General features: G+C 49.4%; 2 protein-coding genes across 4 annotated transcripts; both read left to right on the top strand.

Annotated features, from left to right (window-relative positions):
• The first annotated feature begins 343 nt into the window (after nucleotides 1-343).
• Nucleotides 344-6343, top strand: FANCG (FA complementation group G). Of its 3 annotated transcripts, XM_059071667.2 has the most exons (15): nucleotides 344-485; nucleotides 614-734; nucleotides 930-1020; nucleotides 1692-1823; nucleotides 2055-2257; nucleotides 2764-2899; nucleotides 3077-3207; nucleotides 3308-3454; nucleotides 3589-3740; nucleotides 4110-4176; nucleotides 4427-4716; nucleotides 4868-4914; nucleotides 5091-5246; nucleotides 5708-5831; nucleotides 5961-6343. In XM_059071667.2, exons 2-15 carry the CDS (start codon nucleotides 639-641, stop codon nucleotides 6067-6069), a joined length of 1881 nt encoding a protein of 626 aa, XP_058927650.1. In that variant the 5' UTR covers nucleotides 344-485; nucleotides 614-638; the 3' UTR covers nucleotides 6070-6343. The 3 variants fall into 3 exon arrangements, 2 of the variants coding, with proteins under 2 accessions (XP_058927650.1, XP_058927649.1); XR_010841604.1 differs by lacking the exon at nucleotides 344-485 and having other exon boundaries at nucleotides 499-734; nucleotides 5740-5831; XM_059071666.2 differs by lacking the exon at nucleotides 344-485 and having other exon boundaries at nucleotides 499-734.
• Nucleotides 6344-7400: 1057 nt separating this feature from the next.
• VCP (valosin containing protein) lies at nucleotides 7401-21292 on the top strand. Its single transcript, XM_059071665.2, has 17 exons — nucleotides 7401-7836; nucleotides 11030-11141; nucleotides 11327-11499; nucleotides 12599-12741; nucleotides 13311-13441; nucleotides 14165-14296; nucleotides 15242-15344; nucleotides 15997-16130; nucleotides 16209-16344; nucleotides 16703-16815; nucleotides 17224-17388; nucleotides 17478-17600; nucleotides 17861-18073; nucleotides 18271-18579; nucleotides 18860-19015; nucleotides 20327-20481; nucleotides 20632-21292. The coding sequence occupies exons 1-17, from the start codon at nucleotides 7820-7822 to the stop codon at nucleotides 20735-20737; spliced, it is 2421 nt and encodes an 806-aa protein (XP_058927648.1). The 5' UTR covers nucleotides 7401-7819; the 3' UTR covers nucleotides 20738-21292.
• Nucleotides 21293-24421: the final 3129 nt, after the last annotated feature.

The following is a 24421-nucleotide window of genomic DNA, read 5'->3' as shown; positions in this document are numbered from 1 at the left end:
CCTTGGTCTCAGGTCAGTTCTTTTCAAAAAGACACTTTTCAAAAAGACAATTCTGGGGCTGGACCTTTCGTGGCGGCTCCCGGCGGTACTACAACTCCCAGCGTGCATCGCGCGGGCCAGCCCTCCGCGGCGCGGGAAATCTCCGGCCGACCTGGATGTGTGGCGGCGAGGGAAGGGCTGAGCCGCGGGTTCCGGGTTTTTGAGGTCGACTTAAGGCTTTGGCCTCCGCGAGGGCTGAGCAACGGAACAGCGAGCCGTATGACCTACCCCCTCAGGCACGCCCCCGGCCTCTGGCCCGCCTCTGCCTTCCTCTCCGGTCTGGCCCCGACTCGTTTCCTCTTCCAGTTTCCCGCGGGGAGTAACCCTTGAAGACGACCAACCGCAGCCGAGCATTTTGCCGGCCGGGCCAATCAGGAGCGGGTGGAAGAGGCGGAGGTAGAAGCCCCGCCAGGCCGCCAGCGGGGTGTCCGTTTCTCCCGGAAAGGGTAGGTCGACCCGGCTGGAACCCCGAGGGGAGCAAAGGAGCCTTAGCGGGGTGCGGGAGTGCACGGGCCTCTCCGCTCCCAGTGGGGCGTCGGAGGAGCCAGGCTTACCCTTCAGCGGCCCCCTTCAGGTGTCTGGGCCCAGTCTCGGCCGCCATGGCTCACAGGACCCCTCCGGGCTCTTCAGCCTCACACGCCAGCTGCCTGGACCTGTGGAGGGAAAATAATGACCAACTAGTTCAACAGGCCAAGGTAACGCGGTTGCTGGGACCCTCGCTTTGCAACCCCAAAATACCAGGAAAGGGGTTTGCAGTGGATTTACCCTGGCCGATGGGGAGGGGCTGAGCGTGACCTCCCCTAAAGAGCCAGAAAGGGCTGGAGAATGACATCCCTTGCCACAGCTGCAAGGGGAGAGGGAAGGACTGTACCCCACCCCATATTTGTTAGGTTGCTCAGGACTCGGGTCTGTCTCCGAGGCGACAGCAGTTGGCTCAAGATGCACTGGAAGGGCTCCGTGGACTCCTCCATAGTCTGCAGGGTAAGTAATGCCTTCCCCAGCCAGAGACTAGCTCCTCTTCTGCATTTCTGGGATCGAGGAGGTTACTCAGGGGGTAAGGGGTTCTGTTTAAGGCACAGACAGGACTGGAATGGAATCGTCTTTATACAGGTGAATCTCTCTCCTTACTCTCTCACACACACGCACACACAGTAGCATTTGAAGAAGTGGTCTCCAGGATGGTCAATTTGGAAAACCTTCTGCCCTTTCCAAATTCTCTGTCCAAAGGGTGGATTCTTTTTCTTTTTTCTTTTTTTTGGCTGCGTTGGGTCTTTGTTGCTACGTGTGGGCCCTCTCCAGTTGCAGCGAGTGGGGGCCACTCTTGGTTGTGATGCGCGGGCCCCTCATTGCGGTGGCTTCTCTTGTTGCGGAGCACGGGCTCTAGGTGCGCAGGCTTCAGTAGTTGTGGCTCGCGGGCTCTAGAGCGCAGGCTCAGTAGTTGTGGCGCACGGGCTTAGATGCTCCGCAGCATGTGGGATCCTCCCAGACCGGGGCTCGAACCCATGTCCCCTACATTGGCAGGCGGATTCTTAACCACTGCACCACCAGGGAAGTCTCCGAAGGGTGGGTTCTTTATTGAGGCCATTTTGGTTGTGGTGGGGTGGTCTCTTTCACCTGAGAGTGGCCTGTGAGACCAGCATTTCTTGCTCCAGGGCTCCCTGCGTCTGTTTCTGTTCTCCCCTTGGAACTGACTGTCATCTGCAATTTCATTACCCTGAGGGCAAGCCTGGCCCAGGGTTTCACTGAGGACCTGGCACAGGATATCCAGCAGGGCCTAGAGAGAGGTGAGAGCCAGAGATTGCCTTTCATGCCCCTGCCAGCCTCAGGCTGGGCTTAAGTTCTTGCAAGGGGGATAGGAGGAGCAACATAATCTGTCACCTCCATGGAGATGCCCTTCTCTGATCCTCCATGTGCTCCTCGGACCAGGAGCACCTTTGTGACCTTTGGGCTCCTGCAGAGAAGAAAAGCCAGAGATGAGGTCTCACCTCAGCTGTATGTGTGTGTGTACTCTACAGTGCTGGAGACCCAGGAGCAGCTGAAGACCAGGCTGGAACATGGGCTCACGGGGCTGTGGGACTCTGTCCTCCGTGTTTCCTCCCTTCTGCCGGAACTGCTCCCTGCTCTTCACCACCTTGCTGGCCTGCAGGCTGCCCTTTGGCTGAGCACTGACCGTCTTGGGGACCTGACCTTGCTGCTGCAGACCCTGAATGTTAGCCAGGTAATTCAGGTAGTGATCTGGACCTAAGGATCTCTTTTCTCCTCCCATCCTTCCTAGCTGCAGTATCATCATTATGTGTTGGAAAGGCTGCTGGGTTGGTGTTCAGAAGACCCAGGTTCTCTCAGGGACTCTTAGGTGACCTTGCTCTGGTTTGTTCCTCATTGGAGGGATTCTCTTGGGAGCTTGATTATCTTGGGTAGAATTAGAGCTCTCGGGACCTTGTTGAAGTCACCTCCCAGTCTCAGTCTTTTCATCAGTAACCCAAACATGGTCGTTGCCCTGTGTCCTCGTGGGCTTGTCCTGAGTGAGGAGACTCATTAAAATCGATCATCTCTGCCCCAGGTTTTTCGTCCTCCCTTTATCCTTGCCCCACAGCTATTGATTTCTTAGAATTGAGGAAACAAGAATCAGGAGAATCCTTAAGTTCAAAGTCCAGCCAGGGTGGACTGAGATAGGTGAAGGGCTAGTTACAGGCTTGGAACGTCTGATCATCCTTCTTTTCCCAGAGCAGGGCCTCTGAGGATCTGCTGCTGCTCCTGAAAACTTGGAAGCCCCCAGCTGAGGAGTCAGATGCTCCATTGACCCTGCAGGATGCCCAGGACTTGAGGGGTGTCCTTCTGACAGCATTTGCTTATCGCCAAGGCCAGCTAGCAATCTGACTTGTCCCTTCCTCCCCACTCCCTGTCTTAAGGGGTCCTCTGGGCTCATGTCTTCTCTATCCTCTACCCTTCAGCTCAGTAGAGCTTCTCTGTGCTCTTCTTCTCCATCATGCCCCCTGCCCTATTGGCCTCTCTAAACTTACACCCTGGTTGCCCACAGGCCTCCAGGAGCTGATCACAGGGAACCTGCCCAGGGCACTGAGCAGCCTGCATGAAGCGGCCTCAGGTCTGTGCCCACGGCCTGTGTTGGTCCAGGTGTACACAGCCCTGGGGACCTGTCTTCGTAAGATGGTAAAGACAGTCCTAGGGTGGGTTGGGGAAACCAGGGGTGTTAGGAGCAGCTTTCTGCTTTGTGAGGGTAGCTGAGGCTTGTGTCCTCTCACCCCTCTAGGGCAGTCCACAGAGAGCTCTGCTGTACTTGGTCACAGCCCTGAAAGGGGAATCAACCTGCGGTCCCCCGCTTCTGGAGGCCTCCAGGCTGTATCGGCAACTGGAGAACACGGCAGCAGAGATTGAGTGTCTGGAGCTGCTGGTTGAGGTAAGGAACTGTGTCAGGCAAAGATACGGGGACTGCTGAGATGCTTGTGTTGGGGTAACTAGTCAAGGTATAAGTAGAAGGAAGTATGGTTCCCAGAGATTATAGATATACGTTCTTCTTTTTGTTCTCTCTAGGCCTTGAGTGTCGCTCATATCCCTGAAGCCCCACAGCTTCTCATTGAGGTAGAGTTACTACTCCCACGACCTGACCCAGCCTCACCCCTTCACTGTGGCACACAGAGCCAGGCCAAGTACCTGCTAGCAAGCCGATGCCTACAGACGGGAAGGTGAGGTTCACCTTGCTCACCTGAGCTCCTCTTCCCACTTCTGACGCCTCCCCTGTGCTGTGACTCTGCTTTTGTTCTTATGAGCTGGGGGGATGGACAAGTCAGGGGCAGGACATGGGTCTCCACTCTCAGCTTCCTGCCTTGCTCCTGGACCTGAACTGAGGATTCTTTACCCAGACACTAACCTCCTGTATCTTGAAAATTCTAAAGTCCTCTCCCAAATCCAGTCTGTAAGTAGTAGAGATCCATATTGAGCCAGTGTTGGAGTCCCCAAACCTCGCCCTCCCCACACCCCAGTGTCCTTAGCAAAAAGCCCTTGGAGTGCCCTGCTGTGGTCTAAGGTGAGGCTCATGGGTTATGACTCTTCAGGGCAGAGAATGCTGCAGAACATTACCTGGACCTGCTGGCCCTGTTGCTGGATGGCTCGGAGTCAAAGGTGGGTCGTGGTTCTCTGCAATGGGGTGGAAGGGTTGGAGTCTCCTTTGGAGTAGAGCAGGAGTGCTTTTTTCTGACTTTTCCTCTGCTGTTCTTTCCAATCTGGGGCACCAGACCGGGAAGGTTCCCAGAGGAAGGGGGATCCGGGCAGCAAGCAATGGGTGGTCTCTGCATGATACCAGAGCCTGGTGAAGAGGTTGGGGGTGGTGGCTCATGTCTCTTCAAGACACTGCATTCTCCTCCCACCCCAGTTCTCCCCACCCCCATGCCCCCCAGGGCCCTGTGTGCCTGAGGTGTTCTTGGAGGCAGCAGCAGCGCTGATTCAGGCAGGCCGAGCCCAGGATGCTTTGACCGTGTGTGAGGAGCTGCTTAGCCGCATGTCATCCCTGCTTCCCAAGAGGCCCCGGCTGTGGGAAGATGCCAGAAGAGGAACCAAAGAGTTACCACACTGCTCACCCTGGGTGTCTGCAACCTATCTGCTTCAGGGCCAAGCTTGGGTGCAACTGGGGGCCCAAAAGGAGGCAATTAGTGAATTTAGCCGGTGAGCCCAGGAAGCCAACCAGGACCCTCCGGGAAATGTGGAGGAATAATTTTCTAATTGGGACCTGAGTTGGTGAGCTCCATTCTTATCTACTAACCCTAGAGTTTCTGAGGTTGACTCTTCTTTACCCCTGCTCTGTGTCCCACTTCAGGTGCCTTGAGCTGCTCTTCCAGGCCACACCCAAGGATAAAGAACAAGGTGATCTAGACTCTCAGTTTTCCTCTGTGGTGGTGGTGGCTTCCTTTCCATGTGTCCTAGCCCACCAGGAGATTTAAGAGAAAGGGACTCCAAACACAAGAGATAGAGAGGGGACTTGAGGTGTTGGTGACATTGTGGCTGGGAACACATGTCTTGACTTTGGGAGTGGTCCCCAGGGCCTGCTTCCAGCTGTGAGCAGGGGTGTACATCAGATGTGGCACTACAACAGCTTCGGGCAGCCGCCCTGATTAGTCGTGGACTGGAATGGGTGGCCAGTGGCCAGGATACCAAAGCCCTACAGGACTTCCTTCTCAGTGTGCAGGTGTGCCCAGGTATGTACATGTGCAAGACCTCAGCTATGCACAGATGCGTAAGGACAGAGAGGGCCATGGGGGAGGTACTTGGGGATTAGTGTAAGAGTGATGTTCCTTGATAGGAGGGGTGAATGGGGTTGTGCCTGTATATATATATAGGGATATACCCAGGTGTGCAGACATATGCAAGACATATACAAGTGTGTATGAAGGCCTCTCAGGAGTTCTCTAGGCTTCCCAGTGTCTTCAGACACAGAGACCATAACTGTGCTGAGAATGTGTTGGGCAGGAGCAGGGTCAGCTGAGCCCTTTGTCCTGGGCAGGCAGTGCCCAGGGCTAGGCATGGTTGGCAGTGATGTACCCCTGGTACCATGTAGGCAAGACCCTTCCCTGCTCTAGGCCTTAGTTTTCCCTTTTATAAAATGATGCTTAAGCCTGTGTCAAGTTCTAAGGCTCTCTACTCTGGGGTGGGGCTACAGGTAATCAAGACGCTTCCTTTCACCTGCTTCAGACTCTGAGGAGGCTGGATCGGAGGGATGAGGCCACTGCTCTCTGGCGGAGGCTGGAGGCCCAAACTGGGTTGCCACAGGAGAATGCTGCATGGTGAGGTTGAGAGGCAGCTGGCGTCCTGGAGTCCTTGGGCCTATTGGGAGTGGTGGTGAATGAAAGGGAGGGAATGGCTGTGTAGTCTTCTGCCTGTCCTTCCTTAGACGTCACCGTTTTTGCTTTCAGGTCTCTCCCCCTATACCTGGAAACCTGTTTGGGCTGGATCCATCCCCCTGACCGTGAAACCCTTCTTGAGGAATTTCGGACGTCTCTGTTGGAGACTTGTGACCTGTAGCTGCCACGTTTCAAAGAACCTGAGCTGGGGCCTCAGTGGGCCATCTGTGGGGAGGGCTTTCTGCTATACTGTCCTTGGGGAACATGGCTGGAGCTGACCATTCCAATATAAGTCTGGCATTGGAGAGGCTGGTGGTAGTTCTCCAAAATTTGGTCTGGTTACTGCAGTTCTGGTTCCAGAAAAAGCCCCCCTTCCACCAACAAGGCATTGACTTTGCTCATAGCACCTTTTTTCCTGTTTCCCTTTTCATGTGTTGAGTAAAATTTCATGTCTATCTCTTGTCTGCCTACTACATACACTTGAGTGGGAAGACAAAGCTGTCTGATTCAGTTGAGTGCTGGTTGTCTGATACCTTCTCCCAACATCATCTACCTTATGAGCCTCAGGAGAAAGGGCTACAGGAATCCTTACTCAGGTGGCAGTGCCTTTAGTCCTTGTTGCCTAAAAGCAAAACCCCAAAGCCCAGGATCCTTTGTGAGGTGACAGAATGAGTGGAGTTAGGTCTGGAAGGTGGTGCCCTCAGGAGAAGGGCAAGTATCTGATTCTTAGAGCAGAGAGACAAGCAGACCTCTGAGTCTCAGAATGACTCCCCACCACCTCCCTCATCCCAGATTTGGATTTCCACTGTCTCAGTCAAATGTGTCTGTGTGGATAGGGGGTGAAGGGTGAATTCACTCAACAGGCCCCCAAAGCTGCCTATTGAATATAGTCAGGGATAGCTGGCATTTTGGGCCCGAGGACTTCAAGTCTCAGCCTACAATTTTCTTGCTGCTTCGGGCTCTGTTGAATCCGCTCTGTGTTCTGTAGTTGCCTATTGACTCCTCTCTGGACTTGACTGCCCTCCCTCGTTTAGCCATAAATATTGATACCTGGTGGTAAGCGGAAACATGTATCTCCAACCCCTGAGGAACTGTAAAGCCTATGGGATTAGGATTACCAAAAGGTGCAATGACAATAAGGTAGGGTGGATTAAGAGTTGGGGTGCTAGTCAAAGAGTCCAGAATAGAGATGGCTGGAGCCAGCGTATTGAAGGAGCAAGGAGAGGGGTTAGGGTGGAGACTCAGGTTTTGGAAGGAGATGGGTGTGTAGGTTATCACTACAACAGGACTAGACTAATACAAAGGTTCAATCCATTGTGCCAGGTTTTTCTAGCAGGATAAGCTCAGGAGCCAATGAACTGGAGCCAAGTGGGAGAGCCTGCCTCCCAGGGATAAAGCCTCCTCTCGCCAGTCGATCTGGCCCTCTTCCTTTCGTTGATTGGTCGAGAATCTCGATCCGTCGAGGAAGCGTATCTTTGCGGCCAATTGCCGTGGCGTTACTAGGCGTGTTGCATCCCTGAGGCGGGAGCCGGGCAGCAAGCGAGTTTCCTGATTGGCTTCGGTCCGCGGGTTGCTGGGGGAAGGCGCGGAGAGGCGGGCGGGAGTCCCCAGGGCAGTCGCTGATTGGCTGAGGTGTGAGCACCTCTCCTTCCGATGATTCGGCTCTTCTCGGCTCAGTCTTAGCGAAGCGTCTGCAGCCGTCGTTTGGGTTGTTGCTGCCGCTGCCCCCTCGCGGATCAGGCGTCAGCGTCTCCCGCCCGCCCACCGCCCCGGTGCCGCTGGGAGGAAGCGAAAGGGAGGCCGTCTGCGGGTTTGTCGCTCCGCTCGTCCCCCGCCCGGGAGAACCAAGCCCCGGCCCAGTCGGTCGCCTGCCACCCCTTGTAGCCGTTACCCACGGGCCGCCACAGCCGCCGCCGGGAGAGGCGCGCGCCATGGCCTCCGGAGCTGAGTGAGTGTGTGCGCGCGCCCGTCCGCCCGCCGCGGGTGCGCGCACCGGCAGACCCGCTGCGCTGGGTAGGCCCGGTCGGGCCTGGTTGTGGGCGCGTCTAGGAGGTGGAGACAGTGAAGGAGGGAGAGGAGAGGAGAGGAAGGGGACGAATGAGGAGTCGCGGACCCATCTGGGCCCTGCTGTGCCCCCGCGCGCCCCCTAGGCGGGGCTTGCGTTGGGCCTGGGTCGGGGCCTGGGCCAGATCGTGCTGTGTCATGCAGGCCCGGGCCGGCATGACTGGCTCCTCTGGGCGGCCGTCCCGGCCTAGTGAGGTCTGCGGGCCCACGCTGCTGGCGCGGCGCCCCGGGGCCTGCGGGCGCCCACCTGCGATCCGGTCTGCCACCCGCTCTAGGCCTTTGGTCTCCAGAGAGTGCAGGCCCCGCGGGCCCAACGCCCTAACTGCGCCCGGTGGGCGTGGACTTTGGGCCACGTGAAGGCCTTAAGAGCCCGGAGACCGAGGCGGAGGCCGGAGCAGGGGAAGGCCTGGCGAGCTCAGGGAAGCTCACGACGGCCACATTTAGAGCCGGCTCGGCCTGGCTTGTGGTTGGCATCGTCTACGACCTGAGTGGTGAGAGGCTGTTGGGGAGAGGCGGGCCCAGCCTTTCGCATCTGGCCACCTTCATACTTTAGGCCTGTTGTTATTCATACGAGAAGGCTTTAGTCAGTTTTCCTTGATGTTGTGAAATGAGGTTCATTAGGTTCTTGCTAAAATTCAAACTTCAGTTCGTATTTTGTGAGCCTTTCTAGATTTCAGCCTTTGATGTGTGAGAGTTAGAGTTGCCTTAACTAGTCAAACACACACGTTCCTTTAACCTAAGCAGTTAGGTTGAGAAATCTTGAGCCCTCTGCTCAGGAAAGCATCAGATAAAACGTGGCCACCTCTACCTATTTTAGAATTAAGAGCTTTAGATACTGGTAGGGGGGGCGGGGGGAAGACACCCTCATCCTATGGAAACCCTTTTATGCAAATCACCTTCCTGACTTGAGAGTTTAGTTTTTTTTGAGATGTGTTCCTTTTTCTCAAGTTTCTGAATTGAGATGAAGTATTACTCAGGTGCCTATTTAAAAGGACTGCTTAATAAAGAATTAAAGTAGTCTCTTAGTCTTTAGTTTCCAAGACTAAAAGTCCAAAATTCTTGGAACCTGGCTTCATAGACAGTTTCTGATCTCTAGGTCATCTTGATGATTTACCTGAACTCTGTCCAAGTCCCCTGTGGCCCATTGGGGTTCTGGAAAGGGCCTGACTCATGCATAAGACCAGCGGGATGTCCCCAAAGAGCATTCGGGACTGCTCTTGGCCCTTGATCAAACTGAATTCCCTCATTTAGAGATTACTTCCTTTGATCTCATAGATAGATGTGGAATTAAAGGTCCTTACTCTAAGGGAAGAGCATCTCACTCATCTCCAGTGCTGGGGTCAGGAATGGTAGGCAGACTGGAGGTTTTCCTAGAATGCAGCTTTGGGGTTAAAATACAAACTGATGACTAGAGGCATCTGGCATTTTGTTTTTCTCTAGCCCTGGTCCTATACATCAAACGGGAAGATGGGCAGCCCTTGAAGGGTATTTTAATGCATAGGGGAGAGGGAGAATGGATGGATTTAAATTGCCCTCAACTCTCATATTGACCATGCTTGCTTTCTAGGGTGTTGATAAGCATTGGAAGAGTATGCAGCATTGTGACCACCACTTTGGGGTTGGGGGAGGCAAGTTTAAACCTAAGGAAACTCCATTCTTGGAAACTAGTTTAAAAGGGAATGAATAAAGACGCAGCCTATGTGAGAGGGTCAGCAGAAAACTTGCAACTTTTTTAGATGAATGGGATTTGTATTTCTTTTGAGCATATCAGAACCAAAAGATGTAAAAAATCCCGTAACTCCCTAGCTGGTATTCTAGAGCATAGGCATCTTTTTTTCTTGCAAGTTGTGAAGGTATTTCCAATAGGAATACTTTTTTGTCTTCTTTTGTTGACATATGTTTAGAACGATGCCTGACGTATTTTTTATGTATATGTGTACACACACACACGTGAATGTTGAGTGAAGAAATAATCCATGGGAAAGGTTCCTTTTTATTTATTTCTTGGCTTCTTATGTTGTCTGGCCCTCTTATTTTGATTAATGCTCATGTTTTCCTTAGCCTTACTAAGAGGAGGTAGCTCTTCAGAGGGAGAGCCCACTGAGTCTAGTTAGTGAAGGCTGGAGATGAGCTAAGTGAGAAATTGGTGTCGGATGAATGATCTTAGCTTTTAGGAAATGGCAGAAACTATTTAGATAGTTTAAACTCAGTTCAGACTCAGGCAACCTTGATTTGGGTGAGAGGAATTTGGATTTGCCCCATGTCTCAGCATTTCTTGGTTTTAACTTTTTGAACCAACCCCATGGAGTTGTGTGTCTTTGCAGAGGTTTCTGAGATTCCTTTTGAGCTTGAGCTTCTTTCTGATGAAGGTTCCAGATCTGTTAGTGTTTTGTGTGTGTGTGTTGTTGTTTTTTTTCCAAATATGATCATGTTTGCTTTGCATTCCTGTGGTACATAGAATGCTCTGGCGTTCAGCAGGTTTTAGCCAGTAAGAAGGGTAACTCTAATGATTCTTCATTGTTCCCAGGCTTGCTCTATGGGGCTTGGGGCCTCCCTGAGCCCTATGGGAGATTGCCTTGCTTGCTTCCTTCTGCAAGAAGGTTAGCAAGGAAAGAGCTTGTGCTATGTTCTGCAGTGCTAATCATTCTGACTGTTGATACCATATGCCAGGCATTGTGTTGAACTTGTATTCATTATCTTGCTTAAGACAGTAATCCTCTGAGATGGGTGCCAATATAGTCCCCATTTTACAGAAGAGGACATCCACCTCCAGAGAGGTTAAATAACGTGCCCAAGATCACAGTTAAGTGGCAGGGTTGGGATTCAGACCCAACAGGTCTGACTACAGAACTCCTTCTCTTAATCACTATTCTATACTGTCTGAGACTATTTTCATTTCTCTAAATACTGCTCAGTCTCCACTTTTATTTTGTTTTCTTAGTATCCTGGCCCTGGGGCAAGATCACCTGGGGCCTTACAGCTAGGATACCAGTACAGAATACCAAGAGTTGCTGGTAGAAACTGGTGGGGCCCTTGTTGGAATATGTTTTGGAACTGACTTCATTTTCTCTTTCTAGTTCAAAAGGTGATGACTTATCAACAGCCATTCTTAAACAGAAGAACCGTCCCAATCGGTTAATTGTTGATGAAGCCATCAATGAGGACAACAGTGTGGTATCCTTGTCCCAGGTAAGTTGGGTCCACAGTCCAATCTTTGCTTGTTATACTTAACCTGAGGGCTTTTCCCAGGTTTCTTTTCTCATTTTTCTTGCAGTGACCACAGATAGAGTGGGGTTTACTGGGAATCCCAACCTCCAGGGCTGCTGCTTACCCCCTGGCCCAGTGACCCAAAGGCCTTAACCTTCTTTCCTCAGCCCAAGATGGATGAGCTGCAGTTGTTCCGAGGTGACACAGTGTTGCTGAAAGGAAAGAAGAGGCGGGAAGCTGTGTGCATTGTGCTTTCTGATGACACATGTTCTGATGAGAAGATTCGAATGAATAGAGTTGTTCGGAATAACCTTCGCGTACACCTGGGGGATGTCATCAGGTGTGTGTGGGGTTCTTGGCCCCTCAGGGATGGGAGGCCAGAGACAGCCTGCATTACAGGCAGTACCCCCACCAAGGCCTTGGCAGCTGCAGATATTGGGAGTTTGCAGGCCATGGGAAGACTTATGTTTCTAGGTTGTCTTTAGGTTTTGGTTCTGCCTCTGGGACTTCAAAACCTACCTTTGCATGACCCTTGGGACAAGTTGGCATTTCTGTGACTTTCTTGGTACCTTTATATTTTTCTACCAGAGGTATAACTTATCACACCTTAGACCCTGGTTTAGGATGCCATTTGAGTGTTTGTATCTGCCAGGTAACCTTACAGCTGGGTTGCATTAATGGCTTTTGTTGGGGCTGGAATGAGATGGGAGTATGGGCTACGAGGTGGTCCTGTAACAGGTTTGTATAAACATCCAAGTTAATCTAGGAGAGAGTCATAGTTTGAGCCACACCTAGGATAGCACCAGTCTTAGTGATTTTAGACTTAACTTTAGGCAAGAGGCTTCCCCATCTTGGAGTCATCTCTAGCCACTGCTACCCAACCATCTGTCACTTGGCCAGGAGCATCTCAGGCTTCTGATTCTTTTCCATGGATTCTAGGTTTCATGTAGCCTTCTTCCTGGAGGTGCTTAGTCACTTTCTCAAGGTGCTCTGACCACCTGACTGAGATTGTTTTTTTCACTTCTATTTCTCTGACTCTGACACTTGTCAGACTAAGGTCTCCCTTTGTAACATTGGGTTACAAATACTGACCAGAATGGGTCATCCTTGGATATCTCTCACTGCAGACCTTCCCTCTTGTGTCTTTGTGAGGGTTCCAGATGTGTAGGTCTTCCTTTTGGCTCACTGATTGGGAGTGGGCCACCCCAGCATCTTCTTCTAGAGGCTCCCCCTACTACCCCACCCTGCGTGTGAGCTGTTCTGCTTGGCTGTTTCTTTGCCCTCACTCCCACCCTACCCTCTTCCCTCTCTTCACCTAAAGCCATTCCCTGCCTTTTCTCTTTCGCTTGTCATCGGCTCTCTATGCCAGGCCCTTTTGGACACCCAGTGCTTGGGGCTGCAGTTTGGTTGGTAACGTGGAGTCTGCTTGTCATCCTCAGCATCCAGCCATGCCCTGATGTGAAGTACGGCAAACGTATCCATGTACTACCCATCGATGACACGGTGGAAGGCATCACTGGCAATCTCTTCGAGGTTTACCTTAAGCCGTACTTCCTGGAAGCATATCGACCCATCCGGAAAGGTGAGAAATAATTCTAGGGACTGAACTTAAGGGTGGTTGTTTGTAGGGATACCCAGGAGTAAACCTTGCGATATCTTCGTCTCATTCTCATATGTGTGTCTATACACACACATTCTGTACACATGCTCATGTGTACTCTCTCCTTCCCCCGTTCCTTCCACTCCCCCATTTCCCTATTCCCACTCCCTGCTCCAGTAGAGTAAGCTGTCTTCTTTTTTTATCTTTGAAGGAAGAGGTGGGCCATTTTGGCTGTCCAAAGTGTACTCAATATTTAGCACAGTTCTCCCATTGGTGGTTGTCATGAAAGCCCGGGTTATCTATATCCCAGAAGTCAAAAATCCTTATGGGCGTCTTTCTGACATGTCAGGTTTTGTTCACTGTCTTGAGTGGCAGAGGGACTCTTCACAGCTCACTTTCTCTTTTTGCCTAATGCTTAACAGATGTGATGGGAAGGAGAAAGGGCAATATCCAGTGAACTTGGCATTCTAGATCCCAGGTTCTGATGAGGAATTCTCACTTGGTCTGGTACTAGATACCTCTAACTGCTCTTGTGCTGATTGCTCTCACAGGAGACATTTTCCTTGTCCGGGGTGGAATGCGTGCCGTAGAGTTCAAAGTAGTGGAGACAGATCCCAGTCCTTACTGTATTGTTGCTCCAGACACAGTGATTCACTGTGAAGGGGAGCCTATCAAACGAGAGGTGAGTTCTCTCCCTGATCCCGGTACCCTACTTTGTGATTCCTTAGTGGAACAGTTGTGTGGTAGTTCCAAAGAATATCCAGACTTGATAGCTAAAGCTTCTTCCCAGAGGTGGAAAACCTAGCTATTCATCTCTGGGCCTAGGTGTTTCTTGGAAGTATCTGATACCAATAATTTTTAAAAACCTAGATTGAACCTAAAAGGTCTAAGTGGTTGGAGTAATTTTTGAGGAAGTGGTGCTGATGCTGGCATCTAGACCCCTGTGCATTTATTTCCCACAGTTTCTAGCTTCAGGTCTTAGGGGAGCCCATCCCAGTAAGACTAAGGACAGTGTGATAGGGAAAGGCTATGCTAGAAATCTTTGCCTTGGCATAAATAAATAAGTAAGTAAATAATTAAAATAAAACAAAAGCAAAAATTGGCAATTCCCTGGCGGTTCAGTGGTTAGGACTCTGCACTCTCACTGCTCAGGGTGCAGGTTCGATTCCTGGTCAGGGAACTTAAGATCCCACAAGCTGCACAGCACGGCCAAATAAATAAAAATAAAAACAAAACAAAAGAAATCTTTTCCTTGGGATTTTTAGAGTTGTTCTTTGAGGCATGATCCCCTTAGAGGAGAATCTTCTCATATAGCAGATTTCTCTTTATCAGATTTGGAGAAACTCAACTTTTGCTAATAGTATTATTCCTGCTTTCTCCTTTTCTTTGTCTCTTCCATATTCAGGATGAGGAAGAGTCTTTGAATGAAGTGGGCTATGATGACATTGGTGGCTGCAGGAAGCAGCTAGCTCAGATAAAGGAGATGGTGGAGCTGCCCCTGAGGCATCCTGCTCTCTTCAAGGCAATTGGTGTGAAGGTGAGCATCCTGGGCTCTGTAGGATATTGTCTAGGGTGGTGATTAACAGGTACTTGCTGTCTAATTCTTGGACGTCTTCATACATATGTTTCATCATTGCCTTGAATTAGAGAGGAAGTACTGTATTTGAGTTTATAGAGGGCTCTAAATTCATTCACGCTACTAATGGTCTAGAACAGAGTGGGCCAGTTAAGTTCTCTGTTGCATTTTTTTTTTTCTTAATTAAAACCCTTCGAAAGGTAAAAACCATTTTCATCGAATGGACCCTGTAAATAAAGTCTCACCATAGTTTGCCAACCTGTCTAGAACAGTGCTGCCCAGTAGAAGTAGAAGTTAAGGAAATTTGCAGAGTGTGAAGGATCCTGAGTCCAAAATATTTGAGAACTGCTGGTCTGAAATGTAACATCCCAGTCATTCCCATATCATGGGACACCCTGAAGATGAAAGACAACTTCAAAGAGGAATACTTGTGGTAGTTGGTAAGGGAAGGCATTCCAACATGATAATAAATCCTGGAGGGTTGGGATTACTGGAGTGCGTGAGCCTCTGGCCAACACTCTTAAATGTCTAAGCTAGTCCTTGGTTCTTGTCTGTCTAAATTCAGGCCCTTGGCCTAATGGCCTCTTGCTTTCCCTAGTCTCAGGATCTTCAGACTCAGTCACACTAAGTCTCTTAGTGTGGTTTCTCTGCTCTTTGTCTCCTATGCATTCATGTATTATCAGCTTTCTAGCAGTATTTTCTCTGCTGCTAAGAGGATTGAGTATGGTCTGAAGTAAACTGTCTTCCTAGCAGCTGCTGCTTGAGGGCTCACTCTTACTGGTATCAGAGTTGAGCTCTGATTCTCACCCTCTCTAGATGGAGCCCTTGTCAAGCCATTTTAGGGTGGCTGGGGTTGGGAGAAGGCAGGAGTCTGAACCTAATCACACCTTCTGTACTGGTCCTCAGCCTCCTCGGGGAATCCTGCTCTATGGACCTCCAGGGACTGGAAAGACCCTGATTGCTCGAGCTGTGGCGAATGAGACTGGCGCCTTCTTCTTTTTGATCAATGGTAGGAGCTTTGGTTCACTTTGTGTTAGGCTGGACTCAACTCTGAGCTGAGCGTGACCCAGTCTCATGAGCTGGAGAACTCATAGACATGTTTATTTGTGTACCTATCCTCGTGTATACTTCAGTATCTTTATTCTAAAGTATATTGCAGACAGATAAGCAACAAGGGGATGGTATTCTACTCTGGTGCTGCCTGATCTGTCCCCACCTTGAGAAAGATTGTGGACAGGCTGAAGACATTTAAGAGGAGTAAGTTAGAATGAGAACTCAAAATGTCTATGCTTACTTATTTGAGATGGTTTGGGGGAAGGCTGACTGAGATCAGCTCTCTCTTTGAGAATGATATTTAGCTGGTAGAGGTCCAACTGGTGTGCTGCTTCTGCTCTGGCCAGAGGTCCCATAGCATCTGCTTTTATCATTTCGTACTTCCAGCTCAACTGTTAGATAAGTGTATTGAGCTCCTTGACTTTTTATCCTGGCTTGGTGGCTACCCTGGGATAATGGTTGGTAGGGGCTGTGAGAAAGTAAGTAGAAGTTATTACCACATTCTCACCTAGGACCTGTCTCTGGACTGGGCGAACAAGATAGCTGATTTCTTTTGAGATTGAGAAAGGATATAGTTTTGTCATTGTATCTATTCTATGTGCTTTCAGGTCCTGAGATCATGAGCAAGTTGGCTGGTGAGTCTGAGAGCAACCTTCGTAAAGCCTTTGAAGAGGCTGAGAAGAATGCTCCTGCTATTATTTTCATTGATGAGTTGGATGCCATTGCTCCCAAAAGAGAGAAAGTAGGAACTTACCCGAGGGGATAGTGGGGTGTTGAAAGGTCCTGACTTCACTTCTGACTAGACATTCTGTTCTGATAGACCCATGGAGAGGTGGAACGGCGTATCGTGTCACAGTTGTTGACCCTAATGGATGGCCTAAAGCAGAGAGCCCATGTCATTGTTATGGCGGCAACCAATAGACCCAACAGCATTGACCCAGCCCTACGACGATTTGGTAAGGACCCCAATTTCGTTTTTTGCTGTTCTTGCTCTTGGGGAGATTGTGGCTCTACTGGCCTTAATCCCATTGATCCCACATCTGTCCTTCATCTAAGTCACCTAATCCTGAGGATTTCTTGAAGCTCTTTGCAGTGTTAGGGCCCAGGGTTCCCTTTCCCTTATTCCATGTCATGTCTAGGGTGACTACCCATCTTGGTTTGCCTGAGACTGAGGGATTTCCCAGGATATGGGGCTTTCAGTGCTAACTCCAGGACATTCCTGGGCAAACTGGGATGGTTGGTCACCTTAAGCCTGCCTTTTCTTCCCTCTGCACCAGAAATGATTCCTGTCTATGTTTACGCACTTTCTCACAGGTCGCTTTGACAGGGAGGTAGATATTGGAATCCCTGATGCTACAGGACGCTTGGAAATTCTTCAGATCCACACCAAGAACATGAAGCTGGCAGATGATGTGGACCTTGAACAGGTGGAGTGATGATGAGGGCTGGCCAGAAGTTAGGATATCTGTTTCCAGGCAGTTGAAGGGAACTGACTAGGGACATAAGCTTCAGATGTGAGGCAATTGATTTTGATTCTTGTGCAGGGGAAGGGAAGTGATCTCAGATTGAATCCAGGAAATTAGGGTTGGCATGTTTCTCGGTTGACACTGAATTAGAGTGAACCAGAATTTGGAGGGCAGCTTTATTTCCAGGCCCCAAGTCCAGGTTTGAATACTTAAAACCCAGCCAATGAAAGGGCCACTAGTATGTGTTCAGGGAAACGGAAGGACCCAGAGGTAGAAGTCAGGGAAAGGGGCCAGGATTCTGTTGTCTCCGAGCTTCCTAAGGCAGCTAGGTCTCAGAGACAGCATAGTAAGTAGATCTTCTCTCTGCAGGTAGCCAATGAAACTCATGGGCATGTGGGCGCTGACTTAGCAGCCCTGTGCTCGGAGGCTGCTCTGCAGGCCATCCGCAAGAAGATGGACCTCATTGACCTGGAGGACGAGACCATCGATGCTGAGGTCATGAACTCCCTGGCAGTTACTATGGATGACTTCCGAGTAAGGGTCTCTCCCATATCTCAGGTACACACACATGCACTTGGATCTCCTCTGACAAGGCTTATCCCCAGTTTTTCTTCCCTTTTTAGTGGGCCCTGAGCCAGAGCAACCCATCAGCGCTGCGGGAAACTGTGGTAGAGGTACCACAGGTGACCTGGGAGGACATTGGGGGCCTGGAGGATGTCAAACGTGAGCTTCAAGAGCTGGTCCAGGTAGGGTGCTTGGTCCAGGGTGAGTCACTGCCTCAGTACATTGTAATTGAGCTGGGTGATATTAGGGTGTTGTCAGATTCATTGCAGAAATTGTGAGCATAATTCAGGAACCTGCTATTCTTTGGTTGGAGGCACTAAGGAGCCTGCTTTTAGGGAACCTGGGTCTTCACCATGGGATGGTGTGGGAGGATGCTTCTGTTTGGTTAGGTTTCTTTCAAACTATGGAGGTATCCCTGAACCCTCTTTGCTTTTCCTCCTAGTATCCTGTGGAGCACCCAGACAAATTCCTCAAGTTTGGTATGACACCTTCCAAGGGAGTACTGTTCTATGGACCTCCTGGTTGTGGGAAGACCTTGCTGGCCAAAGCCATTGCTAATGAGTGCCAGGCCAACTTTATCTCCATCAAGGGTCCTGAGCTGCTCACCATGTGGTTTGGGGAGTCTGAGGCCAACGTCAGAGAAATCTTTGACAAGGTGAGCTGTAGGTGGCTGGGCTATCAATTCACTTGCTTGGAGACAAGTTAAGGGTGGAGGCTGTTCTTTGGGAGAGTTAAAACCATCTCATTCTGGCAGCTCAGCTAGGGCAGTGAAGGTCACTTTATCTTCCGTTCCTTCTCAGATCTGAGAGATCCAATTGTGCTAATGCTTGAGTCCATCTGTCCCTCACACAGGCTCGCCAAGCTGCCCCCTGTGTACTGTTCTTCGATGAGCTGGATTCGATTGCCAAGGCCCGTGGTGGCAACATTGGAGATGGTGGTGGGGCTGCTGACCGAGTCATCAACCAGATCCTGACAGAAATGGATGGCATGTCCACAAAAAAAAATGTGTTTATCATTGGCGCTACCAACCGGCCTGACATCATTGATCCTGCCATTCTGCGACCTGGCCGCCTTGATCAGCTCATCTACATCCCACTTCCTGATGAGAAGTCCCGTGTTGCCATTCTCAAGGCCAACCTGCGCAAGTCCCCAGTTGCCAAGGCAGGTGCAAGGTCTTGGGGTCATGGGGACTTCTGTGAATCTGCAGGCTGTGTGGAGTGGTGTTTGGTTCCTGGACAAGATTCTGTTGGGGATTCCTGGGGTTATGGTTGAAAAGGGAATATGGAAGATTTGAGGATATTAGGGTAATCTAGAATAAGGGATAAAACAGGGTGGCAGAAGATGGGACAAACTGGAATTGGGAGTGCTTGGATGGTCAAAGATCAATGTATCACAGGGGAGGAGAGACTAAATGCTAAGATAGATATGTTGCTTCTTTAAGGATGTGGATTTGGAGTTTCTGGCTAAGATGACTAATGGCTTCTCTGGAGCTGACTTGACAGAGATTTGCCAGCGTGCTTGCAAGCTGGCCATCCGTGAATCGATCGAGAGTGAGATCAGGCGAGAACGGGAGAGGCAGACCAACCCATCAGCCATGGTGAGTCTGCATCCTTTCCCCAGATGTTCCAGTTGTGGGGACTAGGGGACAGTCTCCACAATGCCCTAGAGTTAGAGAGTATAAGGTTTTGGAAAGATCACCTGACTGAGATGTTTAGCAGGGTGTCAAAGAGAAAATGCTGAGCTTATAACCCCTTCAATCAGGAATTATAAAGGCTGAGAAGAGATCAGCAGAGAAACAAATAGAGCAGGGCTAAGAACCTAGGGTCTGTGGACCTACCCCTGGTGTTCCATGGACTCCTTGAATTAAATGCACAATTTGGTGGGGTGTGTGTGTAAGGTCAATAAAGATAGGGACTCTATATCATCTTGCTTGTTTCCCATTGTATCATGGCACAGTGTTAGAGACTGACTTCGTGAATAAATAAATAAATGGCTTTCTTTACCTTTTAGAGGGGGCCTGTGACATCTCTCCTCCCTCTCATCAAAGCTTATAAACTACTGGTACACTGATCCGAGGGCAGTCTCATAAATCATAGCAATTGAGTGGCTTCTCAGTAGAAGAGATAGGGTGTGAGCCTAGGCTGTGAAGAGAGAGTAGAATTTGGGTAAAGTAAATAAGTCACCCAAATAACCTGCTTGAGAAGTAGGATTACAGGAACTGGGAAAACCTGGGTAGAATTGAAGAGATCATATGTTGCTGGAAGTGAGGCCAGTAGGTAAGGTGTAATCTAGATGTGATAAGCACTGAGAGCCATTGACATTTTCTTTTTAAAACTTTAGGTTTTTGAGGTATAATTTACATATTATAAAATTTGTCCTTTTTAGGTGTACTCTTTCTGTGCTTTTTGACAAAATATATAAGTTCTATAACTGCTACCACAGTTGAGATAGACAAATTTCCATCATCCCCAAAAGTTCCCTCGTGTCACTTTTTAAATTTTTTGGCCATGCCTTGCAGCATGCGGAGTCTTAGTTCTCCAACCAGGGGTCGAACCCCTGCAGTGGAAGCACGGAGTCTCAACCACTGGACTGCCAAGGGAGTCCCTCTCATACCACTTTAATCAGCTGCTTTTTCCCACCCTAAGCCCTTGGTAACCACTGATATGAATTCTGTCCCTACAGTTTTACCTTTTCCAGAATGCATTGCCAGGTTTTTAAGCAGGGCATTGACTCGGTTTTAGGAAGATTGGCCTGGCAGCCTATTCAGGAGAGGCCCAGCTTATTGGAGAGGCCCAGTCCTCTAAGCCTCTGCCATAAGCTACTGCAGTAATGGGGTCAGGAAGGCCAGGGAAGGAATGCAGGCTGAGCCTTAACTAGCCCCGGTGGTCTGTGTTTACCTATCCTGCAGGAGGTAGAAGAGGATGATCCAGTTCCTGAGATCCGCCGAGATCACTTTGAGGAAGCCATGCGCTTTGCCCGCCGTTCTGTCAGTGATAATGACATCAGGAAGTATGAGATGTTTGCTCAGACCCTTCAACAGAGTCGGGGCTTTGGCAGCTTCAGGTAACTAGGTTTCAGTGGGCAGTGCTTACTTTATCTTGGGGGACTCTACAGCCAAGGTAGTTGGAACTCTAAGGGGGCTAGAATGGGTAGTTGTGAAAATCCTACACAAGCCCTGCCCTAACCCTCTTTTTTTTCTCTGCTCTCGTGCAGATTCCCTTCAGGAAACCAAGGTGGAGCTGGCCCCAGTCAGGGCAGTGGCGCTGGCACAGGTGGCAGTGTGTACACGGAAGATAATGACGATGACCTATATGGCTAAGTGGTGGTAGCCAGCGCGCAGTGAGCTGGCCTGGCTGGACCTTGTTCCCTGAGGGTGGGGGCGCTCGCCCAGGAGGGACCGGGGTGTGCCCACGGCCTGCTCCGCTCCTCGGTCTGAACAGTTCAGCCGCAGTCAGATTCTGGACCGGGGCTTGCTGTTGCAAAAAAATAGAAAACAAAAGCGATAAAATAAAAGCGATTTTCCATTTGGGAGGCGGAGAGTGAATTACCATCAACGAATTGGGCCTTGGGCCCATGCCGTTTCTGTTGTAGTTTGGGGCAGTGCAGGGGACCTCTGGGTGTGAACAAAGGCATTCTCGCCATTCCCCACAGTAAAGCATCTGCACTTCACTCAATGCTGCCCAAGCCCTCCCTTCTTCCCCCTACCCAACCTGGGCAGGAGGGTGAAGGGCTACAGTTGCTGGGTGTTTATATAGAGAGTAGGTTGATTCTTATTTTACATGCTTTTGAGTTAATGTTGGAAAACTAATCACAAGCAGTTTCTAAACCAAAATGACATGTTGTAAAAGGAGAATAAACGTTGGGTCAAAATGGAGCCTGAGTCCTGGCCCCTGTGCCTGCGTCTTTTCCTGGGAGGGCCTTGGGCTACTCCTCACTGCCAAGGCACTCTTCCAAGTGTGAAATTCTAGAAGTAAGATTGCACCCTCTTCCCCTGCTGATTAACATTGGTATACTGCTGCCTCGCCCAGTGTCTGCAGTATCACTGGATAGGACTGCAGTGGAGGGGGAACAGCCTGATGGAGCTCCAGATGTGGTGAATGTGGGATCCTGTACCTGTATTTGATGTGGATGGTAAGATTAGGCCTGCAGAGTCCCCTTTTCCTGACCAAGGCTGGATTGGGGTGCCCTCCAAAAATCTTAAAGTTGTAGAAAGATACAATCTCTGTCTGGAGATGGATGTTCTCTTGATGCATCTAAAAATTTCATATATTCATGATCTGGTTGAGGATCAGTTACAGTTATGTCCACCTTTATGTAATTTGTATTATGAAAACATAGCTTTTTTTCTAATATAAAATTCTAGTATTGGATGTGTTTCTTTCTAAACGAACATCCTCCCCTGCTCCTCGTTTTTCAGATGATTGCTTGCATAGTTTTGTCCAGGTATAGAGTATCCTCTTCGTTCAGCAAGTACTAACATAATCACTTAGTGCTTCTGGAATCAGTACCTCGATGCCTTATTGAAGAAGGAGTATGGTGCAGAGAAAATAATCCACTGAGTCAAATTAGTCATTCTAGTACTTATACCAGCCTCTGGTTTGATCTACATAGGTAGGTAAACTACAAGGACTCAAGATAGTTACACTGGCTGATTAAACTGGGGCATCTTGAACTCATGTGCTGTGAAGTAGATATTCTTGCACTTTTGTGATTTGCATTGACTGTCCCTTGTGACACTTCTCCACTGGATCCTGTCTTTGGTCCTCCTTTGGTTTTCCTACCATTTTAGGTATCCTGACGGCTTAGCTTTCAGTCTTCCTACTCTGGACGTTGTCACTCTGTCTCATCCCTGTGGCAACCTAACCTCAGTAAGATCAAAGACAAGGTCTTTTGTGGTAAAGACATTTGGTACCTCTGCATCAAGCTATGGGAACAGAACAGAAGGCAAGATCCCACAAAATAGGTAGAGGTACTGGTTGATATGTGATAAAAATTTGTGTTGGAATGATTGCTTTGCACTCACTTAAAACACGAAGTGTGTCTATAGGGAAGATGGTTGGAGCTTTATAGATTCTTTAGGAAAAAAGCAAGAGCAGACTTGTGAGAGGCCTGGTTTTGCTTCTCGCACTTGTGCTTATAGCAGTGTAGTGTCACACAAGGCATGGAGCTCTTCTGGGGCCTCAAGATTTCTTAGTCTGATAAAATGATTGACAGTGCTATGTAAAATGTAGAAAGCAGTGTGAGGGACTGCTTATTGTCAAAATGCACCTGCAGAAGCCTGCATACTTAAACCAAGAGGCAAATTGTATAGGCAGTTCATCTTTTTCCCTACAGGGGTCCCAGAAAGAAATAGGAATGTGATCTTACTATAGCCAATCTTCCCACAGGATAAGTGCTGTGATTAGAAGATGCATTTCTAACCAAGAATATGGCATCAAATTAGATCATGGAGGACCAACAGTTCACCACAGAGGCAAAAGCAAAGATGTAACTATAAATCTAACATCTTGAAATATATTGGGGTCCAAGACACTGATCCTGCAAGTAGCCCTGAGAGTAGTGGTTACATAATGCCTAGGAGGAACACAGGGCTGCCAGTCATTAGTTAGACTGAACTGAGCAAATGTTAAACGGTTTGTTAATCTTGCCCTGCCCTACAACCTACTGCGGGCTTAAAAAGACTTAAGAATATAGGACTTAGGGCTTCCCTGGTGGCGCAGTGGTTGAGAGTCCGCCTGCCGATGCAGGGGACACAGGTTTGTGCCCCGGTCCGGGAAGGTCCCACATGCCACGGAGCGGCTAGGCCTGTGAGCCATGGCCGCTGAGCCTGCGTGTCCGGAGCCTGTGCTCCGCAACGGGAGAGGCCCTGACAGTGAGAGGCCTGTGTACTGCAAAAAAAAAAAAAAAAAAAAAAAGAATATAGGACTTGGATGTTTCATAAAGCTATTCAGAGTTGCATAGACTCATTAAATGGCCCTATGTCAAGTGGAAATTCAGAATTGCATTGTATTTGAGACTATGAGATTATTTTTCTGGGGGTGGATAGGTGGGGAGGAAGAAGGAAAGTACCTTCAGTTCCACTCCTGGCCAGCAGGTAAGTTGGGCTTAGACCTTTGGACAGTTAGGGCTAAATAAAACTTTGGAACAGAATAGTAACAGTGAGAGGAGGCAGAGGGAAGCATGTACCTTCTGACTGTTTTTCTCAACCAACTATACAGAGTAGAGCGAATGTTATAGATTGGGAAGAGCACTGGTTTGGGAATGTGGACTTGACCTCACAGGACCTCACTGTCTTTGAAGGGCTTGATAGCCATAATATTAGGAAAGCAGTGCTATCAACAAGACAAATTGTTATGGGGCTGCAAGGAAGGGGAAACTACCAAGATAGGAGAATCTGAGAAGGCTGTGGAGGCTGTCTGAGCTGGGGTTAAAGGAAGGTGGGAGGCTTGACATGGGGTCAGAGCATGCTTAAGAAGCATCAGGTTGACAGCAAGGGAGTGAATTCTGAGACGCCAAATCACATTGTGAAGAACCTCAAATGCCAGGTGTGAACTCCATTCTAAAGATCTTGTGGGTCCTCTGGGGGTTTAGGCAGGAAAGTAACCGTCAGATTTCAGGGCTAGAGAACTTTTTTTTCTTTTCATTTTGTGGCAAAATAACATAAAATTCATGCAAAAATTTCCAAGTGTACAGTACAGTATTGTCAACCACATGTGCATTGTTGTGTATAGACAATTCACTTTTTTTTTTTTTTTTTTTTTTTTTTTTTTTTGCGGTACGCGGGCCTCTTATTGTTGTGGCCTCTCCCGCTGTGGAGCACAGGCTCCGGACGCACAGGCTCAGCGGCCATGGCTCACGGGCCCAGCCGCTCCGCGGCATGTGGGATCTTCCCGGACCGGGGCACGAACCCGTGTCCCCTGCATCGGCAGGCAGACTCCCAACCACTGCGCCACCAGGGAAGCCCGACAATTCACTTTTTTTCATTGACAGTTCACTTTTTTTT

This window comes from Kogia breviceps, chromosome 8 (assembly GCF_026419965.1).
Source record: "Kogia breviceps isolate mKogBre1 chromosome 8, mKogBre1 haplotype 1, whole genome shotgun sequence".
NCBI classification, from domain to species: domain Eukaryota; kingdom Metazoa; phylum Chordata; class Mammalia; order Artiodactyla; family Physeteridae; genus Kogia; species Kogia breviceps.
Note: the sequence above shows the minus strand (reverse complement) of the source record. Positions and strands in the feature narration are given on the sequence as shown.

Coding starts and splice junctions, on each gene's coding strand:
- FANCG (XM_059071667.2), top strand. CDS start 639: ATGGCTCACAGGACCCCTCCGGGCTCTTCAGCCTCACACGCCAGCTGC. Junction 735..929: donor AACTAGTTCAACAGGCCAAG/GTAACGCGGTTG, acceptor CATATTTGTTAG/GTTGCTCAGGACTCGGGTCT. Junction 3,455..3,588: donor GTCTGGAGCTGCTGGTTGAG/GTAAGGAACTGT, acceptor TGTTCTCTCTAG/GCCTTGAGTGTCGCTCATAT.
- VCP (XM_059071665.2), top strand. Junction 17,389..17,477: donor TTACTATGGATGACTTCCGA/GTAAGGGTCTCT, acceptor TTCCCTTTTTAG/TGGGCCCTGAGCCAGAGCAA. Junction 18,074..18,270: donor TCAGAGAAATCTTTGACAAG/GTGAGCTGTAGG, acceptor TCCCTCACACAG/GCTCGCCAAGCTGCCCCCTG.